Below are 23638 nucleotides of genomic sequence, written 5' to 3'. Positions count from 1 at the left end.
GTGTGCCTAGCTTTAGATTAGGGCTGCAACTAATGACTATTCTGATAGTTGATTAGTCATCGACTATTAAAACGACTAGTCAACCAATCGGATTATGTATCTCATAATTATTAAATGGATCTTATTTCACTTTCAGCTCTGAATTCTCACATGAGGTTGTTATGTAAGTCCGACGTGCCTCCTCTTTAAATGTTCGAGCATTGCAGATGTACTTTAGTGGTATGCAAGGTCCGCTTTACAAATTTCATATGCATTTAATTTATGTTATAAGTTTAACGTGAAGCTATCCCAGTCGTCCTCTGCCGCCATTTTGTTCCCTGGTTGGCCGCCATATTTTCCCCTGGTGGACTTTATTGTGCATGTGCAACTCTCAGCAGAGATAAGAAAAGAAGGATATGTCTCACTCTGTAGCTTTTTTTTTTTGTTTGTTTTTTGTCGACAATAGTCGACGGGTAAATTCGTTGTCATCTATTTTCATTGTCGACTGAGGAAACTAATTGCAAACAAGAAGCAGGTGTGGCAAACTGACCTGGAAGCATTAAGTAAAGCAAACAGAATAACACAGGAAAGACAGAACTGAAAATGATAAGAAACTAAGACTAACAGAACGAAAAACTCTTAAACCATGACAATCCCCGGTTTAACAGACAAGAGTGCATATTTGGTCTGGACTTGTGTGTATTTATGTTTGCACCTGCTGATGATATCCTGTGTGGTCTCCTGAGGTATGTGCAGTTGTTGAGGTGTTAGTCCATGCTGCTCCAGCTGGTTTGGGATCAAGTGACGGTGAGCTATCTCCACCTTCTCCTCCTGCGTGTATCCTGAAAATGAAATAGAAGTTGTGGGGGTGCAATGTTTCTCAGCAGGACTGAGAGAGCTGCTAGTTGTCTTTAGGTAAAAATCCATCATTTTTGTCTGTTTTGGACTGTGAGCTGTTGCGATCAGTTTTAGAGCCTGTGTGTGATGCTCAGTAAGCCCCGACTGCAGCAGCCTCATTAAATTAGCATGAGCACCCAGATGTTGTGTTTCCATTGTTGCTAATTTAATCTGAAAGAACCAATTAGACTAAATTTATTTAGCACTTTGCATAAAATTTTGCAACTCAAAGTGCTTTACAGAAATAACAACAGAAAAAGAAAATAAGCCGAAAGTGTATTTGTCAGTCTCTCTCTCTCTCTCTCTCTCTCTCTCTCTCTCTCTCACACACACACACACACACACATACAGAAGAAATCATCTGTTTTGAGCCCACAGTATAAAACTGGACTAAAAAGCTCTGTCAGTGAGGAAAAACTAGCAATGAGCTAAATAAGATAAAAAAAAACACATTAAAACTGACTAAATAGGGTTTCTAAAAAACAGCAAAACAAACCAAAAGTAAGAAAATTAAAGGAAATAAAGTTAAATTAAATAAAATACAGTTGATATTAATAAAAGAACTAGAAGCACTCAGAGAGCACAGACCTTCACCAAGCCTTTGTATATTTTTTTTTGACAATGATTGTGCATTGTTGTTGAGTTAGAAGCTCTAATGACCCCCCCCCCCCCCCCCCCCCCCCCCCCCCCCCCCCATTTTGACTTATGTTGCCAACAGACAGACCAATATCACCAAAGGAGGTAATAAACATAAATAAAACATAAAAAAATAGCTTAAAAATACCACTAAAATAAGATAGAATAGTAATTAAAATACCAAAAACCAAATTGAAAAAGCCAGGTTAAAGAGGTAGGTTCTAACAGGCTCAATATAAAAGCAGTTCAGATAAATACTCAGTTGTTGTTGCTCTCTGTTCCTTTTGCCCGCACAGAGCTTGGGAAGAAAGCCTTAGTTCATGCAGCTCCTTTTGCTTGGAACATGTTGCAGAAAGGCTGGAAATTGACAGTTATTGTCCTTAAATGCCTTCAAAACCAAGCTAAAAGCATCAGAGACTGCCTTAATAACTTACAATTGTTTTTCATGACCAGTTTCATATTATTGTTGTAACTGTATGCTGAGTTTTTACTGCCTCTTGGCCAGGACTCCTGTGGAAAAGAGGTTTTTAACCTCAATAGAACTTTCCTGGTTAAATAAAGGTTAAAAAAATACTTAGGACTAAGACCATTAAGCGCCTTAAAAACCAGTAAAAGAATCCTTTAGGAAACCAATGCAGAGACTTTAAAACTGGTGTTTATGTTCTCTCCCCCTGGTCCCATCCCATGCGGCTGGTTCTGGAGGAGCTATGGACTAACGTGACGATAGTCTACATTAACGTATACATGCCTCCCCTCATTTTACTTTTGTCAACCTCTTTTGATAAATCCTTGGTTCCCTCGTACTTCTTTATGACTTTGAGCAACCTTGATCAGTTTTACGATTTAAACAACTAAAAACAATGTAAACCTGAGAACTTTTCTAACTATCAACAAGATGTTTGCCACAGATTTTAACGTTATTTATCAGTGGTAACATGACATGAAACCAGCCACAAACAGGTCTACTAGGCTTCGTCTTTTTCCCCCTGATGGGCAGCTCTGGTCTTCAGTGAAATAAGCTAGCACCGTCTGTATCTTACAACCCCAAACCGCAGTCGGGCCCTTCAATCAGCACTGTTTATGATGTGCAACCCTCAGTAAATTGTTACTGCGATTGCACACACAACTTCAGACTTCTGAGCAGATTTTCATTGAGTCTTGCGACGAAGTGAGAGTTCAGCCTCAGGATGAGGCAGACGGTGTGGAGATCACCCACCTGGAACCTGCAGCACCTCCATCCTGTCCAGCAGCGCCGGGGGGATGGTTGCAGTGGTGTTCGCAGTGGCAATGAAGAGCACTTGGGAGAGGTCAAAGGCCACGTTGAGGTAATGATCTGTGAAGCTGTGGTTCTGCTCTGGGTCCAGGACCTGAGGGATTGTTAGGAGACTAGTTTCAAATTAACAGCAGAGCTAATTCAGTTCATCATGAATTAGTGTCTAACATGAAACAATGAAGAAAAGAAAAGTCTCATGAGGTAGCTGAACAAACACTTATCAGCAATGATGGCAAAGGTCAGTGAGTCAGTCATGGCGAGACCACCCACAGGTGGAGGTTCGGCTAATCACTGCAGACATCTGACTGAATGAAGAAATAATCTGAGAGAAAGAAGCTGACCTCCAGCAGTGCAGCTGCAGGGTCTCCCTGCAGACTCTTCCCCAGTTTGTCCACCTCGTCCAGCAGGAAGACGGGGTTATTGACACCGACCGTCTTCAAACCGTTTATAATCCGGCCGGGCATGCTGCCTACATATGTACGCCTGGAGACATGAAAAAAATCTGAACTACTGACCAACCATGACTCCATTTTAAACACAAATAAAGATCCAAAAAGGTTGTTTAGGTTACTGATGACAATAGAAAGAAGCAGAAGTATACATGACGAGGTCAACACAAGGTTTTGTCCACAGTAGAGACAATCTAGCCTTTACATGGGCACGCTTATTCTAAACATGTGTGCATAGCATACAACCATACTCAAACTCTGACATGAATGAACACAGACACGTTGTTCCCTGTAACTAAGGGATCTAATGCAAGCTAGCTTCAAGGGGTACACCAGCTGGTGCACGGGGTTGAACGGGGAACTTTCTGGTGTTTAAAGACACACAAAAAAAAATCACTAAGAAAACAGCAAATGTACAAGCAACTTTTAAGCTGGACAAACTGGACAATCAAACACTGAGGAACTGGTTTAGTGGATGTGTGCGTCTTATTTTACTGGTGTAATATTTTGTCTCCTGTTAAACAGGGATCGTGTATTTATTTAATCATTTATATGTTTTTCTTTCTTTTTTTTCTATATTTCAATTAAAAATGGATAATTTCTTTTTATCTATAAGTATATTTTATTTTGTTTGTTTCAGTTTTTATCTAAAAAATACAAATACTGGATCATTTCTTTATTTTTTAAGATTATTTTCACATAGAAAAAACTGCACCATTTCCTTTTAATTATTCATCATAATTGCTCCTGATGGGTCGTGGTTGAGCGCCTTGCATGGCAGCTTCCGCCATCAGTGTGTGAATGTGTGTGTGAATGGGTGAATGTGATGTATGATGTAAAGCGCTTTGGGTGCCATTCCAGGTACAGTAAAAGGGCTATATAAATACGGACCATTTATTTTATTTTATTATTACTATTCTCTAAATAAAGATATTTGAAACACTAGTTTATTATCTATCTCATGTTATTTTAAATGTATAAATACTGGATTGTTTCTCTTTATTTTATTTATTTAATATTTTTAAAAATAAATAAAAAATAGATCATTTGTTTACTTTTTTCCTTTTCTTTTAAGATTTGTTTTAAAACTTAAAACAGGACCATTTTTTTATTTACTCATTATTTTATTTATTTTCTTAATAAAGATATTTGATAAACTGGATTATTATCTACTTCATTATATTACTGTTTTAAATAAATAAATACGGTGTGGTTGCAGGTGAGAGTTCAGGCTTGCTCCTGGTGGAATTGTGACACCCTATTACTGTGCAGTGATCATGAAGTGAATCATTTAACAGTCAGGGATTCATCATGAGTTTGTTGTGCATTGTGTAACGCGAGTTAAAATGATGGCTGGATTATCCTTCATGTCGCTTCATCCTGTCTTTCTCCATCCATCCAGCAGATGTCCTCCTACCTTCTTCTCTCCTTCTGGCAACGGTGCACATCTCCACATTCTTCCCACCCGCTCATACACCTGCTTTCCATCCTCTCATCATCACCGCAGTAAACATGCCAGCTCTGTTTCCGCAGATAGCTACCTCATAAATGCTCTGCACATTATGAATCTTAATTTTTCCACATTCCCTGTCAGTACCACTTCTTGCTGAAAAAAACTCTCTGAAATGCATGTGTGTGCTGGTCTGCATGTAGGTTCTTTTTCCTGTTGCATGAACGCTCACATGAGACAAACACCAGATCACCCCATCTTATGAAGTCCATGTTTACTGTCAGTGTCTCAAGATTTCATAACCATTTCTGAAAAACTCAAAAGAAAGTTCCAAGTGTTTCTCAGGGGAAAACATAATCTGCACCATCACTGAGGAGAACATGTTGAACAGTGGACGCCCAGAAAAGGATGCGCTGCTAAATGAACGAATGTTTCTGGAACGTTAAATCTCTGCAGGACCTTTAAATGCCACTGACATCAAATGCAGGTGGAGTTTTGTGGAAGCTGAAGGGATGTTTGCAGGATGAACATCTTGTACCAGCTTGCTTGATGGCTATAAATGACTGAATAAAAAATGTTTAATCACTCCTCTCCTGCAGGAGTCTGTTACACAAAACAAAACAAAACAAAACAAAACAAAAAAATAAAACAAGTAAAGACGCCCCCCCCCCAAAAACAAGGTACTTGTTTTGGTCAGGGATGGATTACAACAACATTTTATCTTAATACCTTGTTGAATATTGAATAGTATGTCCTAAAAATTATTAAAAGCTGTTGAACAAGGATCCACTTGCATATACAGTAACTGATGTTGACTACTTTACAAGAAAACTCTCCACTCTGCAGCAGGAAACACAAGCCATCAAGCTGAAATCAAGACTTGGGTTGTAAAGCATCTGCATACCTGTGTCCTCTGATGTCAGACTGGTCACAGACACCTCCCACAGCAATGCGATGAAATTCCCTGCCCAGGGTTCTAGCAATAGAGCGCCCCACACTGGTTTTACCAACTCCAGGAGGCCCAACGAAACACAGAATGGGGCCCTACAGACACAGCAGAGCAGCAGCAGCATGAACACAAGCCTAAAAAGTATGAATGCTTTACAGATAAAGATGTTCATTTAAAGATAAAAATCAGAGTCATGTCTTTTAGTTAGTGGGGTGATAATCAGAACATGGATCTGCTGATCAAAAGTAGTCAGATTTGCACAGATTTCAATGGTTGTCGGGTTGGAAAACATCTGGAAAGCATTCAACGTTAGAATGTCATTAGGAAAAAATGCAAAAATCTCTACAAATAGTTTAATTTCCTAGTCAGATTCAGGATTTCCCAGCCTAAAAAAGGACTGTTGTCAACTGTTATGGATCAAACAAAACATTAAAAAAAGTTTTAGTGAACGGGATTTTGTTAGAATTAAAGCTGCACATCAAACCTGGACGCAGTCACGTCTTTCTCAATTTGTGCATCAGATTTGTGGAAACTTGTCTGAGGTAAATCTAAACCAGCTTTACAGTCCGAGGAAGTATGGAGTGAAATTAGTCTCAGAATAATTATAAATGTGTATTGCCCGATTAAAAATGTTCAAAATATGAGAACTGCTGTTAGGGGCAACATGGCTCAGTGGATAGAGTGGTCGTCCTGAAGCTCAAGGGTTGCCGGTTTGATCCCCAGCCTGAGAGCTCAGGTCAAGGAGTCCCTGAGCAAGACACCGAACCCCAAATTGCTCCTGATGGGTCATAGTTGAGCGTCTTGCATGACAGCTTCTGCCATCAGTGTGTGAATGAATAATGGATACACAATGTAAAGCGCTTTGGGTGCCTTGAAAAGCACTAATCCATTACTATTATTATTATTATATATTATATTATAACTTTGGTTTCATGCCAATGTCTTTCAAGCCATTTGAACACAAGTTAGATATGAAAAGTTTACAAAATGAGTAAACACAGATTTTTACCCTTAGCCATATTTATCCACTTATATTATTAAGTGTCTTAGAGGGCCATTTTAGTCCTAAGTGCTGAGAAATTGTGGAATTTAGTCATACTCTCAGACTTAAAACTAAAGGCCATTTATCAACTTTGTCAAGTCTAAGAATCACTCCTACTCCTCCAAATATTTAAGAGACCTCCTGAGATGTCCTAAGTGGTTAGGAGTTGCCTATAGATCAGGGCTATTCAACTCGGTCCCACAAGGGCCACAATCCAACAGGTTTTCAGTGTCTCTGCTCTGACTCACCTGACTCAAATTAAGTTTTTACACTGAACTGTTGGCTGTTGGATTCATTTAATTTGAGGCAGGTGAGCGAGAGCAGAAGGCTTGAGACACATTTAGTTGGTTTGTAATTTCCTCCCATGCGTTTCTTTTATCACAGCAAATTTTTCTGTGTGATTCATTTTCTCAAAAATTATAGCGATAAATGATACCAATGAACAAAAGCGATAATGTTGCCATTTTGAGACCATTTTCAACTAATATAAATAAATAAATAAATAATGAAAAACATTACGGCCGGCGAACTTGTTGCGATCATCTCTTCTTACTGTGCAAATAATTGACTTATTGCTTATTGTGACAGGCCTATAAGCGTTTTGCTAAATTTTCCTTTTATGATGTCCTTTCTTTGGTTGACTAATTCCACAAGTAGGAAATCTTTTCCTCTTTACCAGTTTGGTTTTCTTTCTGATTCCATGTTGGTTTCAGCTATGTGGACTATGACTGCAGTAGGACTAGAGTAGATAAATTAACCGCACACCACTTTTAAGTTAGGTGTTGTCTTTAATTCTCAGTTGTAACCCAGTACATAAATAAGTAAATAAATGAACTGAACTGTGAACTAGTTCATGAGAGACAGGAACTTGCACAACACTCCTTACGTGTTACAAACAAATAAACCTTTATTTAACAAGGAGTGATGCACTATTCTGTTTCCACAGGAAGCAGCTATCCCATTTCAAAATAACTAAAAAGGGAAATAACACTCAGATCTGAATAAAATCCAGATGATCCAGCTTTCCTCCAGCACTTAAATGCACCATTTAACAATGAGCAGCAGTGAATGTGATCCATCCATGTCAGGCTATTAGGCTACACTATTTCTATGCAATGGAAACTTTTTAACACAAAAACTGATCCCATCTGAGTTGGAGGAGAAAAAATCTGTTTATATCAGTGTTTGTGCAGTTTGCAATATTATTTTACATGTTCAAATTGTTCATATGTGTGTGTTGATTCAAACACAGTTCATCAAAATGTTTTCCATAGAGGAAACCCTGGGTGAATTCTGAGTGACTAAAAGCTCTCTCTCTCAGAAAGCAACTGCTTAAGAAAAAGAGATTACTACATATTACCTGGATGAGAAATAGGGCTGCTAGAAGAATGCTTTGTGAACGTTAAACCTAAATTATCATGTTTTTGGTTTATAACATTACGCACCATTGTTAAAGAAAGAAAAAACTGCATTGCTAGATGAGAACCTTATCCCTTCTGCAGAACACGATGGTGGCAGTATCATGGTTTGGGCCCATTTTGCAGTCTTTGATTAAAATACCAGCAAATTCTAACAGAAAATGTCAAGATTTGAGTTGGTAAACTGGAGCTACAGGGAGTTAGGTGACTCTAAAAAACACTAAAGAGGATTTCTTTAGAAAGTCAAGTCAAAGTTGTGGTCTCACGAACAAAAAAGTGAAAGGGTGATAAAGGAGCAGCCTGCGTGAGAAAATTATTCAACATCTTAGAGTTTAAGCTAACAGGGTCAGAGGAATTAACTCAAACAGACTTATCAGATATGTTGTTCCACAAATCACCTTGAGGGAAGTCTTCAGCTGTCTGACAGCGAGGTACTCTAGCACGCGCCTCTTCAGCTTGTCCATGGCGTAGTGATCGTTGTCCAGCAGAGTACGAGCAGCATGGATGTCCAGGCAGTCTAAGAGTAGGTTGGTGCATGTTAAAGAACAAAAAGGAAAGAAGGAAAGCAAAAATATTTACAGTAGCTGAAGAGCACAAGTTTTTTACCCAGTAGGGTTTTAAAAAAACAGCAGTTATAGATAAAACACTGTGTAAAATGTAAGTAAAAGAACAAGACAAAGATGAGCTGATGGTGTTCATAAAACACTAAAATGTGTCATTTAGAAAATTTAATATGTTTTCTATGTTCTACCTTGAGCAGCTCAGGATGGAGGACTGAATCAAAGATGCAAGCCATTGGTTTCCCAAACAATGCAATTCTTCTTTTATGGACTGATTGTTATGACCACAGTTGTTATAAATTGGATTATTTGTTTAAGTTGGACAATAACTGGACTACAGTTAATTGGGACTGTATCTTTAATGGTATCTTGAGTGACTGTTGTGAACTGGTCGTATACAAATAAAGCTGAACTGACTTGATATATTAACAGCTAAAGAGTTAAGTTTCAAGAACACTACTTTAGTGCAGAAACTATGAAAACACAATGTGGACAACCATGACCTGACCGTAGTGAAAGACAAAAAAAGCAGATAAAAGGAGATAAATAGTGAATATAGTAAAATTGTATTTAAAATAAAACAAAAATGTATTTAATATTTTTAAATATTTAATATTTGACTGGTACAATAAGGTGTAAACACAGTCAAAAAGCTTTATGTGAACGAGGTCCGTTTGTTCGTGAAGAACTTGTTCAGCATTTTTTTAATGTGTGTGAATGTAAAGTCCTCCAATGTTTCGGGGTCAGGTCTGACAGGCTATGTGCAGGATAATGAAGTCGGTGGTCCGACTTCAACATCTGGAGTGGTACATGTCCTCTGCTGTGGGAAGCCGTGTGCCAGTGATGTGTTCAGTCTGGACAAAGCGCCTCTGGTTCAGGTCAGTACAGCTGCAGTGTTACAGCCCAGGCCGTGTTCTACTGTCCACACTGTTTGTTTCTGAGTGAGCCATCCTTTCTCATAAAGGATCTTTGAGTGTCCACAGGTCCAAGCATAGACACACTATACGTACTTAGACGCCGCATTGACCGCCGCAGACCTCTACTGCAACACGTCACAGCGTCCGCCATTTTGGTCCTGGCAAAAGCGCTTATTATATGTACACAAGTGAACGATTGTTTAATTTAAACTGGATTAAATATTAAACGTTTGTAACATTCTCAGTTGATTGGGTTTTTATAGTTGAGATATGGTGAAAAGAAGTTTGAAACAGTTTAAAACAGTCTGAAACGGATTCGGAGGCTCCTTCCAAATGGGACTGTGCTTGGCGCACCACGATGACGTATGTAGTCGACGAATCTGCACTTCGAAGTCTGCAGACTCTGAATTGGGACACAGCTATAGAGTTTAGTTAACACTTTCTGGGTTAAGGTAGTTATCTACTCTGGAGACTTTGCTTCACTTACAGTAAATAAATTATTGTGGTGGTCAGTAAATCCTTTGAGGGCCAGGACGGGAAAACTATTTCATGTTGGGCTCCTAACCCTGAGACAGGATGTAGCAGCAGAGCCATGCTGTGATGATGTCAGCCTAAGTTTGAAGGAAAAAACTGTCCTTAACTTCTAAAGTTTGATATAAAAGTCCCGATTCAGCCCTCATTTCTTTCCATGTCTCTCCCCAGCGGCCAGACTTCATTTTAAAGTGCTCTCAGGCAATAGTTCTCCCACTTTTTGAAGGTCTTTCAAAGCTTTTCACTCATTTTATTAGGACCTCTTAGCAAACTATTCATAAATTGTAAATCTTCACGCACTGCTACTTTTACAGCCTATTTCTTTAATTGCACTTATGAAAACTTTTACAGAGAATATTGTGGTTTCGCAGCATTAAAAAAATCACAGGTTTAATTATGCATTTAATTATATAGGAGATAAAACTGCAATTAAATTAGTTCACACATTTAAATAAACATTGATTTTTTTGATCACTGAAGAGAAGCAGTAAAACATCACCACCTTAAATTCTTAAAACTTTTTTCTACTAACAAACTTTTGCCAATTTTATCCTCCAGGAAAGACAAAGTACTAACGACATCCATTGGAGATGTTCTCCTGACGACTTTCTGAGAGCAATCCCAATATTTAAGCTTTGCTTTCCACAAAAACACTGAAGGAAAAACAATTTTTAGGTGGATAAATCCTCCAGTATGTTCACTGGCTGGAGCCCAGATGACATGAAGCCCAGTGGAAACGTGACAATCGACTGGATGGAGCTGAAAGCTATACGTGGATTTCATACATTAGCTGAGGCCTTTCGCATTTTTCACTCTATCGACAGATTAATCGGTTATCCAGTCATGTTTTCGCTTAAAGTCTGGTTTTCCAGGATCTTAAAGCTGGCTCGTTTAAGCAAGAGAAGATCAACAGTATTTCAGCTCTGTGTTGTCTTTGGCTTCGTTACCTTTGGTGCTTTTACTCCACGGCAGCTCCACCATCAGGTCCAAATAGTTTCTGGTCAGAGCGTACTCAGGCATGGACTGAGGCATCTTCTTCAGTCTGAAAACAGGTGAACAAGATCAGATCATTGGAGAAAAGGACAGAGTGGGACTATTTACTGAAGACAAAATATTAATATCAAACTGGAGGCTTAAAAACAGCTTTTTACTAATTCCATTTGAGTTTTATCAATACATTTACCAACACCTGATCCAGATCAGGCCCACACAAGGCCTGCCCATTCACAAATCAGGCCCTTCCATCCAAGAAATATGTCTTTTACAACTTAAAGAACATACTAAGTTCTTTAAGTTATTGCAATATTTGGAGTGCTTGGGCAGAACCTGACAACAAGCTGTTAAGCAGCCATCTACTGTGTTTGAATCAGGTGTGTTGGATCAGGGAGACATCTAAAACCTGCAGGACTGAGGCCCTGGAGAACTGGAGCTGGACATCCATGTATTAACTGCTGCAGAAACCACAGGCGCATGTGTCTCGCCTTCTCCTCTGCCTCTGGAGGAATCGTCTGCAGCTGGACTGAACTCAGTCCAGCTCATCCTTATTAAGTGTGGTAAGTCCCACTCACATTTACAGTATTTTAGTATATTTTGTTACTGTCTGCTGCAGATGTTTCCTTAATGCAGGCTCTGATAGTCATTCTCTAAAAACGTTCTTATGTAACGTTCTCGTGCAGGTTAGTTGCTGTGTGAAATATGATGCATGGTGCTGAATGTATCTCTCCTACTATCGCTGTTTAGGTTCTTTGAATAACTGAGCTCAGTCTCAGACAGTCTCTAATTATTGGTTAAAATTACTAGACTGACTTTACTATTTATAAACTGAATGTTCTATTTTCAGTTATATCTGTCGCTCACAGCTGATATCAACTGGGTTGGATTTTACTAAATATGTTTGTCAGACTAGTAGTGGAAAAAAAACTTTTTTTAATTAATATTCTATACCTAATCTGCTTTGATATGGGCCAAATATCAAAATATTAATCTGGGATTTGTCCTGAATGGAACCTCCTACAGTGATTAAGTGCCGGCCCGTTACTGGGTCCCAGTGCCAGGACTGGGCGAATGAAAAACGGATTTATGCCAGGCATCATCTGGAAGAACATTTACCTCTTAAGTTCTTTCAGACAAACTCTGAACGCAGCTTCAGGCATGTTGGCCCCATGGACCTTCCTCTCCAGGGCTGCTGTGTCGTCACCATCCTCACCCTCATCCTCCTCATCCAGATTGAACTGTCGCCCTGGAAATACTCCACCTTTACGCACTGATAAAACCTAATCAGATGGGAATGAGTCAAGTGTGTGAGCATGGTTCAACTTACTTTAACCTTACTGTTTATACACTGATCAGCCATAACAATATGACCACTGACAGATGAAGTTTAGAAGAAAAAAAAGGTGGTTTTCTTGTTGAAGTGGAAGCTAGTAAAAATTTGAACTGTGATAGATGGATGGGTCATAGCGTCTCTGTCTCCAGTGGTCCCTGTTGAACAGGCTCATAGGTGGTTGTAGCTAAAATCCACATAAAAGCTGTCACTTAACAATGCAAAGCATCACTGAGGAATGATGATGACTTTAAGGTGTTGACTTGGCCTCCGAATACTTCACATGTAAATCCAATCAAGCAAATTTGGGACGAACAAGTCCAGTTCATGGAGGTCCCACCAGTTCATGACAGAGCATCTTTTTCCAACAGCTGGGTGCTAGAAACCGCAGCAGAGCCACATCTCAACAGGCCTTACCCGTGAAAAGGGGATGTACATTCTATCTGACAGACGTTCACAATGTTATAGCTGACTGGTGTATTTATAAATGTAAGTTGTGTGAAAGTCTGTTACCCTCTTCTCATTATCCGGGCTCATTTTCCTGGTTTTCTGCAGCAGCTTCAGTCCCTCTATCTGCCTGGTCAACATGGATAGGGCCTTCTTAAAACGCTCCTCCAGACTCACTGCATCCAGCACCTTTATGGTACAAGTCCAGATAATATTCCAGTTAGAAAGGAGAGAAAATAAAAAACTCAATTCATCTACCAGTGTTGTTTCTCCAAGAGAAAGACCAGAATTTAATCCCATCTTTGTGACTATTTGTTGTTGAATAGATGAAAGATACTTTATTTTTCCCCTGATGAAAATTAGAATGTTGGGACACAACCTGCAACGTCTTGCTATTTACTTTAAAACAACAAAATGTTCTTTAAATTCCCAAAAGTTATTTTAAAAAATCACACAAAATCAAAACACAAAAAACTGTCTTTTTTTGTTTGTTTGTTTGTTTGTTTTTGTTTTTCAATGAACAGGACATCAGAAAAGTCTGTTCAAACATTTCGGCACACAAATGTTCATAAGAATACTCCTGGGTGTCCGTAGGATTTGTTTTTACCTAAGAACAAATCCAGGATATGGAGATTTTCACCGGCTGAGTGAGGCCCATTGTTCCAGAGGTCTTGTGGTTTGTTCAGATGCAGCTTTGCTAACCTAAGCAATGCTGCCATGCTGTTTTCCTGCAGCCCTTCCAAACAAGCCATACTGGTTCAGTCTTTTTCTAACTGGACGGTTATGAACTTTAACGGTTAACATGCTAACTGAGGCCTGGAGAGGCCTGGAAGTTAAAACTCTTCCAGTCTCTCTGAGCGTTGCAGAATCTGACCTTGGACTGAAAAGGACGTCCACTCCTGGAAAAGACTGGCAGCTGTCTTGAATATTTTCCACTGAATGATTGACTCCTGATAGTTTGGAAATGACCTTATAACCTTTGTCAGATTGATGGGCAGCAACAGTTTGCTTCTCTAAGATTGTTCTGATGTCTTTCTTCGTGGCATTGTGTTAATAAATACCTGGATTATAAAGACACTAACTAGCAGCACCTTGCTGCTGCTTATTGAAACAGTATGGGTAGACAACCCCTCCTCCTTTTGCACACTGCTTCTGCATTTTCTCTTAGCATTTCATTGGTAAATAATGACACACATCTGATGTTGTTTTACTTCCTATTACCTCACGTGAAAACCTTGTAATGACTTTTGTGTTTTCTTCAAAATGAAAAGAGGGTGTACGTCTTACATGACTGCAGATGGTCAGCAGAGAGTAAGACTTTCAGCTGAGTCACCTCACCTGTAGTTTCTCCTTGTTGGAGGTGCGAATCATTGAGGCGACTACGTCCGGTAGAGTCTCCCTGGGCAGACTGTCCAACAGGCGCCTGAATTTGGCCACCACTGGGACAGACATGTCTAACATACCTAACAACTAAACACACACACACAAACACAGAGTTAGATTTAGTTTACTCAAATAATTATGAATTTCTTTTGTGTCTATTACCACATCATTATCGTGTCACATTCCAGGGTTTGGCTCTGAAGGATTACAGGAGGGCTGTCTGTTTTGTCTTATTCTGATACGTCCTGACATCCAAAATGTGTTCATCTCATTTCAGAAATGGATCTGCTGAGAGTGAAGCCAGCACCAGTGAAAACTGATTAAATGCCCAAGAGAAACATGAGAACAGCTCTGTCTACTTTAGAGCTTCTGTTAATTTCTCCACTTCAAGCAAACCACACAAACAAGGAGTCGTATGAAAGCAGAGACTCTGCTGGTTACAAAGATGTCTGTCTCATCACTGTGGGACAGAAACTCTGGAGCTAGCAGCCAGGATCAGAAATCATGTCTTACGTTTGCCGTTTTGTGGTAAAAAGTTTGATTCCAGCTCTAAAAACTCTGCTAATGTTTGTCCTATGAGGTTTTATAGTGAAGGATTCACTCTTCCTATCATATACTATGTTTCTAAGGTGAATGTGGGGCTATCCCTGTATCCTCCTGACTCTGATCATTGATAGAGGTGTCCATCATCATCATCATTGGCCGATGGCTTCCTGAGATATTTACCTGCGTAACACCTCTAATAAACACCTGGAAACTGCTCAGGTTCATTATTTACCTCCTACTGTAGCACAGTTCCTCATCAGATATTACTTTACTCATTCCAAGATTAACTGGCTGCTTACCTCCGGTTTCCACTGAAAGTAATGTGGCTTTCTGTTGGAGTAGATAACCATGTTCATTTTCTACTGTGTTCTAGGTGAATTTACTCTGACACAGTCACATGTCTTGATTCTGACGCTGACTGAGTACATTCCTTTTCATTCTCAGTGGCCACGATTACATGGTGTTTTTAATTTGGAATTAATTATTCAGAATTAAATCATTCGGAATTAAAGTATTCCCCTTCGCCTTTACATGTAAATAGTAACTCCAAATTGAGGTTTACATGGAAAACACTCTTAAACGTCTTTATTTAATTCCGCTTTACATCTGGGGCTGGGAAGGATTCTGACTGGGTGACGTATTTACGTCTACCGGAAGAAAACAAACTCCAGTTCCTGCTTCTTTTCGTTTCGTATACAACATGGAAGACCAGATAATAAAAACCATTTCGTGCTGATTTTGATTCTAGTTTTGAATCAGCAGCTCGACACCAACATATAACATAACTTTGATCAGCTGATGAGGAAAAGGGAGACAGAGTACCATACTTTTTTTTCTTTTTTAACTGTCCTGGTCATTGTTGTTTTAGTTGTTTTTATTTGTCTGTGAATGTTTAAATTCCTTTGTTGTATTGCTTTATTTTATTGTTCTACTATTATTCACTGTATTTTATTTTAGATGTGCTGTAGTTTGTAAAGCACTTTGGGCAGTGTGAGCTGTTGGAAATGTGCTATATGAATAAACATGACCTTATCGTCATGGCGACAGGACAGGGGAACAAGCCTGCGCAGAACAGCCAGAATTTATTTAAAGCAGAACGAACGTATACATGATGGAGGAATTCAATTCGGATTTAAAATCAGAATAAACCAGCCACTTACTCCGGATTTAAGTTTAATTCAGGACAATCATTTTCATTCAGAATTAGGTGTTTACGAGCGCATTTTATTCTGAATTAAAGGAGAATTAAAACTCATGTAAACGTGGCCAGTGTCTGTCTGCAACTCAAGCTAATTTTTTTTTAACTTACATGAGGAATGACAAATGAAATGTTCATTTCCAGCATAAAAAGCAAAACAAAAACCACCTTATCTGTGATGAGATTAGACATTAAAAATGGATAAGCTTTGATTTATTTTCAATGTCAAAGTCTTATCCCCTCCAGTTCGTTGTCGTCTCTGTCCAGTGCTGTTTAATAAAGTTGCTGACATATGCAGTCTGCTTCTTTTACTTTGGATAAAGTTTGACATCCCATAGCTCGTCCTCATTAATTTTCCCCAGGATTCACTTGGTAAGAGCAAAAGCAGCTCACATAAATTGTGGGAGCAAAGTGAGATTGGAAACTTTGTGATTTAAAGTACTTAGTGGTGCATTTCTGCAAGCTGTAGGTCCACAAATGGCAGGATGATTCAAAGCAGAACTTAATTAATTCTGAAGGGAAATTTTGTACCCAAATGTCCAACAAACCAAAAATCCCTAGAACATCTGTGTGGAGACCTGACAAATGGATATCAATGAATTCCATCCAATCTATACAACATGTAGTTCAATTAATGGTTCTGCAGAAGCTGGTGCAAATAAGATCTTTGGGTAAAATTAAAGTCTAATTGGGATCAAGACTCTTCATTTCAAATCCTGTATTATTTTTGCTAATGTAAACACACAGGTTGGTGTTTTTGGTGTTTTATAGCGTTGTTGCTACGTCTGTTTGGTGTAAACAAGCATGACCAGATGTTTCATTCTATAGGTCCGGTTCAGTACCTTTTTACCACACCACCTTTCAGTAACTTAAATATTCCATTAATTTGTACAATCAGGAAAAGTTTTTGTGTTTCCGGGAAAAATGGGAAAAACAAAGTACGTGGACCCACTTCAGCTTTACATTACTGGAGTGCAAACAAAGAGAAAGAGAAAAACAGAAACAGTAAAATGATTCTGGGTTCATTTAACATATAGGAATTTATAAAACTTTTATAAAACTATAAAAGAAATTCTTTAAATTAAAGCCACTTAAAACAAACCAGAGGTTTAAAAAAAATCAAAGAAATTTAAGAAATGGACTGTATAGAGACAGCTTCTTTGAAAGGCTGCAGCTGTCATGTGACTCTGAGGGAGATGTGGCAGACCGGACTACAGGACTGAACACAATCTGTAAAAATATCATCTGTTTCAGATTGACATGCCACATAATCGGTTTATAAAGGAGTTTAAAAAGTACATGAGAGCAGAGCTGATAGAGGTAAGAGGTCAGGTTATCAACAGGTTATCAGATGATGGCTGGTTAGCTGCAGAGTTCGACGCGAACGAGAGGATCGTGTCTGAATGTTTTCATGACCGAAGACTGAAAAAAATACAAATTACATTGATTTAGCTTTAGTTATTAATGAACAAAAACATTCATTTAATTCAGAATCAATGATTTTCAGCTTATATGGCTTCAGCTAGGGAGCAGCAGATCAAGCTCAAAGAACCGTCCACTTTATTAGGTACACTAATCAGCCAATCACATGGCAGAAACGCTGTCTGTGATAAACAGGAATACTGATTTCAGAGGACACAGTAACCAACACACACCTGGGCTCTGCCTGCAATCAAATCAATGAAGTCTAACAGCTCTAACTCCAGTTAAACTCATCCCAGTGGTGGCCCTGCTGGTTTTCTCTACGCCTGCTGTGACTGGAGCTCAGAGACATAACATTCTCCTTTTACTGATAGATGTTTATATCACTTCTGTATCTCACATGGAGGCTCAGAAACTGACAGAAACTCCAACCTGCTGAAATAAGGAGGAGATGGATTCATGTTACCACAGCAGCTGACAGCTCACTGTCTCACAGCGAAGACTCCTGCTGTCCAGTCCAAAATAATAAACCATTTTTCCTTCAGGATGAACACCATCCCTTCCTGTTTTCTCTACCAGATGATCCCACACTGCTTCAGTAATGCAGAGGTCTGGCCTCTGGGGAGGATCCATCCCTCCGTCAGACCTGTTGCCACTGATCTTCAGTCCAGTTCTCGTGCCATGTGGCCTACCTCAGTCTTTTCTACCCGTTTCCCTTCCCTAAGAACAAGCTGTTGAGGAAAGCCATTCACCTCGCCAGCAAGAATTTCCCATCGCAGCATCGTAGGACGTTAACAGAAAACCAAATGCGGATCATGTTATCATTAACAAAGTTAAATAAATCATTAATTTAATTAATAATAACAATTATATAATAAAACATTTAAATGATTAAATTATTTTATATTATTATAGAATGTTGTAAATATACTAAGACACTTTGTTGAACGTTAACATGGACCGAGTTGGATATATCTTACTTTTTTAACTGAATAACTAAATAAATGAATGAATGAATGAATGAATGAATGAATGAATGGCTATCTGAAGTTATCTGTTGTTTCCCAGCTGGTAGGCACTTCATTAACTCCTTAAAAAATCCAAAAATATCAAATATTGAATGTTTTTAATGCCACCGTTAAAAAAAACCTGTTTTTGCTAGTGTGACTAGGTTCATTTAGTCTATTTGAGTTGTAGTTCTAAGAATTTTTTTTGATCAGACAAAAGGTTTTTAAGGAGTTGTAACTTTACCTTTTTGACATGTTTCAACTGAAACTTCAGTCTTCTTCAGAAAACGCTGTACGACGTGCGTCGTGTTTTTATCAGCTGATGGTGTTCTGGAGGCGTGACCAGCCCATCAATATGTTTATTAATGCATTTGGTTTTGTCACATTTCTACTAAAGTGAGGTACATGAAAACGTACTCTTCATGGCTTTGTTGCTTATAAAAAGTAATCGAAAAGTAGCATAAAATCACAGATGATTTTATACATTCAAGTCTTACCTTCAGGCAGTTTGCTTAATAACGAAACGAGTAAAACGTCAAAGTGGCTAACTCAGGAGCTCAAAGAAACTTCTTTCACACTACATAAAAACATCAGAAAAAATAGAAGTGGGTCTTTTATAGCTCTTTCTTGGGAGACATGACCACCTACACAGACTCAAAAATCACATATCTGCTTCACAGCTGAATATTCTCACATTTAATAAAACAAATTATTCATTTTCTAAGATACTGCTGACAAAACTATCATTAACAAGTTGATCCCAGCAGATGAAATATGGTCTGGATCCATCAGATTCAGGGAGGATAACAGAAACAGAGAAGCAGGCTGTCCCCTGCCTCCTCACTGTGGCTTTCTCTTTGCATTTATTAAAGACACATGTCAAAGTTTTTTACATAAACAACCCCTCACATCTGTTAGGAAATTCTGGCATTCAAGCTCCATCGGCCTCAATTTGCTGCAGCTGCACGGGGAACAACTGCAGGCACAGTAGGGTGCAAGCAACGTTGCCAGTCATTTCATGTTTACAACTTGGATGTACCTTTCGTTGGACGTAGAGAGAGGGGCATGAAGTTCAGTTTTGCAGAATACAAACCACAGGTTTTCCTGCTAGCAAGCCAACTCCTGAAATTAGTTTCATACACAGTCACTTAGGAAGATAATGAAAAAAAGACACAGATTAGGTCGTAGTTATTCAGTCCTTAACTGACTCATTACTACGACTGTAGTAGAAATCTTTCTTCAAAGTGATGTACAAGTGAAAGAACTATAACAGTGTGGTCTCAATATCCTCCAAAAACAAACTTTAAGATGTTAAAGTGGGTTTTTTTAGGGGACAGATACCACAGCCAGAGTTACAACCACCTTTTATAACCAAATAATACTCTGCAGAAGTCCTGATCCAGCCCTGACTTTTAACATTTTCCTTCCCAGCAGCCAGACTGTCATAAACTTGCAAACTGTTCTTGAGCAATGGTTCTCCAGCTTTCTGAAGGTCCTCCACGGACATTTTCTGCTTTTCCACTCATTTTCAGACCAGTCTGCTTCAACATCTAACTTTGACCTACGAATCATTCAAGCATAAAAAAGGCTCCAAACTCAAGTGATGATCCAGTGTTTTGTCAACATGTAGCAGTCCATTTAGCAAAGAACCAGTTTTAACCTCGATTTTGCAAATGATATTAGCAAATGGACAGTGTGTCTGACAGAAAAGATGATTTTAGCTGCAACAAGGTGTAACCCACAGTGAAATAAGCTGCTTAAATAAATAAATAAGAGGAAATTTGTTAACACCACAATAGTTAAAGACTGAAAAGTTAAAAACCAGAACTGGCTGTGGAGACAAAACAGTAAAAATGTGTATTTTATGACCTGAAGCACAGCCAGTAGTTAATGCGGCATCATTTCACCTTAGCCTGTAAGGTTTTCCCTTCCTGTCTGGTTGCGCTGGTAAAGCTCAGCTGCACCGTAGCAGCCACGTTCTGATGAGAGAAACACAGTTAACCTCGTGACAACAGTGTGGGTACAGACCAGATGGCTGTCCTTCCAGCCTGACAGTAGAGGACCAACTGCAAGTTTATGCCCATTCGTTTCCTTTACACTGGTTTTTTGTTAGAGTTGAAGAACCGGAGGCCTGGAGCAAAAGATGGGAACCCCTTTGGTTAAAGACCTTCTAGATACTTTTCCATTAATGGATGGCAACCACTGCCCTGGAGTGCGGTAGGACATGCTGCTTTCTGACACTCAGAATAGTGGACTGGTTTTACAAACATCCACCTAACTCCCAGTGACTCACTGGCTGTGTTGGAGAAACTACATTTGTTAAAGATCCACGTCTGCTTTTATTTATTACAAGTGTGCACAGATTAGTTTAATTTTATTTCTTCTAAAAGACAAACATTTGGTTGCTCAAACCACCTAATACATGTTATTTTTGTAAGATTGTGTGTGTTTTATTATGTTTACTCATCCTCTGGGTCCTACCATCCTTAGACCTTCTGATTTTTGGCCTAGCTCATAGTTTACTTGTACAATAAATAGTTTGTTGTGTTTCATCCTTAGCCAAGGCTTCTTATCTAACTGAGTGAAGGGTTACAAAGGTGAATACTAAAGAGCTGAAAACCTAACATATCTCAGTATGGGCTGTGTGTCCTTAAAATATTTAAGGAAACTGAACAAGTGGAGGACAAAAAGTGTCAGGACTGAAAAACTACAGCAGATCAAAAAGATCTTTAGGTGAAATAGGAAACAAACCAGCAAAGACCTGAACCAGGACCTGAGAGATGCATCTGGTCCTTTAGCAGATCCATCTACTGTTGGCCAAAGCCTCATCAGATATGGTCTCTGTGGAAGGATGGCTGTCAATAAGCTGTTCTGAAGGAAGAGAAACAGGACTGAAGATCAGTGGCAACAGGTCTGAAGGAGAGATGGATCCTCCCCAGAGCCCAGACCTCTGCAAATTGAAGCAGTGTGAGATCATCTGGTAGAGAAAACAGGAAGGAATGGTGTTCATCCTGAAGGAAGAATGACAGAAGAAAAATGGTTTATTATTTTGGACTGGACAGCTGGAGTCTTCGCTGTGAGACAGTGAGCTGTCAGCTGCTGTGGTACCACGAATCCATCTCCTCCTTATTTCAGCAGGCTGGAGTTTCTGTCAGTTTCTGAGCCTCCACGTGAGATACAATAGTGATATAAACATATATCAGTAAAAAGAGAATATCCAGTCTCTGAGCTCCAGTCACAGCAGGCGTAGAGAAAACCAGCAGGGCCACCACTGATATGAGTTTAACTGGAGTTTATTAACACCTGTAACCAGTGCAGAGCCGTTAGACTTCATTGATTTGATTGCAGGCAGAACCCAGGTGTGTGTTGGTTATTGTGTCCTCTGATTAAGCAGCAGAATTCAGTATTCCTGTTTTACCTGGAAATCACACTCACATCTTGATTTGAATCTGCCTTTTCTGCAGATCATTTAAAGTATTTTAAGTCATGCACAGCCAACGTTTCATCAAAAATGGTCTCCATAGATGGGTGGCTGTAAAGAAGCCATTCTTAAGGAAAGAAAACATGGAGAAATAAGAGGTATGTCACATGACACAAGAACTGGGCTGAAAACCAGTGGCAACAGCTCTGATGGAGGGATGGATCCTCCCCAGAACCCGGACCTGAACATTACTGAAGCAGAGCGAACAGAACAGAACGAAAGTCAGAAACATCCAAAGACTTTTGGAAAGTCCTTTAAGAAGTCTGGAGAACTATTTCTAAGAGGGTTCAGACTGGGATGAAGAATGAAGCTGATCAGAACAAATATTCAAGTTTAAACAAACTCTGTTTCTGTCTCATATACTGGATTTAGATTGATGACAGTACATGTTTCAGTAATGATTATTTCCTTTTTACTTGGAAACAGAAAAATCCTGGATGGATCCAGATCTTTCATAATACCATGTAAGGGTCAAAACACTTAGATTTAGACTTCATTGTCCCGAGGAGAAATTCTTTTCCACAGAATGTCTATGCTGATAAAAGACGAGTTTATTTCGAACGATGGTCTGAGGTATTTGAAACTGCCAGCGGTTCCTACTGTTTGGTTACTGATGATAATCTGGTACTGGGCTGATTATCAGGTCCGTTGTTTTGGTCACACTGAGGTGAAGGTGGCTGCTGTCACACCACTGGGTGAAGTGTCTGATGGTAATGTGTATGTCTGTGACCAGACACGTACTGATATTGTCGCAAGCTCGAGACTAGGAAAAGACTGACATGAAACAACACAGATTACACATAACGATTAAGATGACGGGAGCACTGTGACTCAAGTAAAACTCCTAAGATTTTCTAAAGACTTTCAGTTTTTGTTCCGGGCATCAAGCAGAGTCCAAACTGAAGGTCCTTAAAAGTCCTCCCATTTAAACAGTGAAGCACTGGGATACCTGGCCAACATGGCATTAGCATCCCTGGCTATCATCTCTTTCACTGTGTCCGAATGTGCACCCTACTCCCTACATTGTGCCCTATATAGGGGTCACACCATTTTGTAGGGGTGTCTGAATGCCCAGAGAGAAAAAAGTAGGGCACTCAAAATTATCCACAATGCATCTTGAAAAGTAGTGAGCATTGATGGTCACTAGACGGGTCAATACAGACCACAATGCATTGCATGCAGAAGCTCAACATGGCGCAAGGAGGCGAAAAAATTGAGCTGAGCGAAATTACCTATAAGCAAACAAACAAAGAATAAAATACAACATAAGGAATAAAAATAAAAATATTTACACACAACTTTGGATTGGATTTAGAATGACATCTTGACGCGGGTTGTGGTTGCCGTGGTGACGGCGGTAGTCAAGTGGTTTGCGGCAACGAAAAAATAGGCAGCTTCGTGTCCGAATCGCCAAGAGAATGAGTGCACTGTGTAGTGTGCTATGTAGTGCAGCTCTATGTAGTGAACGAGGGGTTAGGGGGTAGGGTGGACATTTGGACACAGACTGTGACTAGCGTGGTGTTAGCACTGGAGGCAACATAAACACAGCTAACACAGGTAGCAGGGGTGGATGGATAGGGACAGTCAGCATCTACAGGTGGGATGTGCACAGCTTACGGTGGACTTTGATGTTGTTAGTTCAATTGTGGGGAAAGAGCAGTAATGCAGTTATGTCTCTGTCTTAGACATTGTGGTAGCATTAAACAGATCAGAGGACACAGTAACCAACA

The 23638-nt window shown here is 39.4% G+C and overlaps 1 protein-coding gene across 1 annotated transcript in view; it reads right to left on the bottom strand.

The window, feature by feature from the left end:
* The window catches only part of lonp2 (lon peptidase 2, peroxisomal), a 61563-nt gene that overhangs the window by 25459 nt on the left and 12466 nt on the right, over positions 1 to 23638 (bottom strand). The window contains exons 4-12 of the mRNA XM_041996756.1: positions 14210 to 14341; positions 12938 to 13060; positions 12211 to 12374; positions 11049 to 11143; positions 8492 to 8610; positions 5589 to 5728; positions 3127 to 3268; positions 2729 to 2879; positions 695 to 821 (exon numbers count right to left, since the gene is read on the bottom strand). Coding sequence (XP_041852690.1) covers positions 695 to 821; positions 2729 to 2879; positions 3127 to 3268; positions 5589 to 5728; positions 8492 to 8610; positions 11049 to 11143; positions 12211 to 12374; positions 12938 to 13060; positions 14210 to 14341 — 1193 coding nt within the window. The remainder of the gene's footprint in view (positions 1 to 694; positions 822 to 2728; positions 2880 to 3126; positions 3269 to 5588; positions 5729 to 8491; positions 8611 to 11048; positions 11144 to 12210; positions 12375 to 12937; positions 13061 to 14209; positions 14342 to 23638) is intronic.

This window comes from Melanotaenia boesemani, chromosome 10, assembly GCF_017639745.1.
Source record: "Melanotaenia boesemani isolate fMelBoe1 chromosome 10, fMelBoe1.pri, whole genome shotgun sequence".
NCBI classification, from domain to species: Eukaryota; Metazoa; Chordata; class Actinopteri; order Atheriniformes; family Melanotaeniidae; genus Melanotaenia; species Melanotaenia boesemani.
This window is presented reverse-complemented; position numbering and strand designations above follow the sequence as displayed.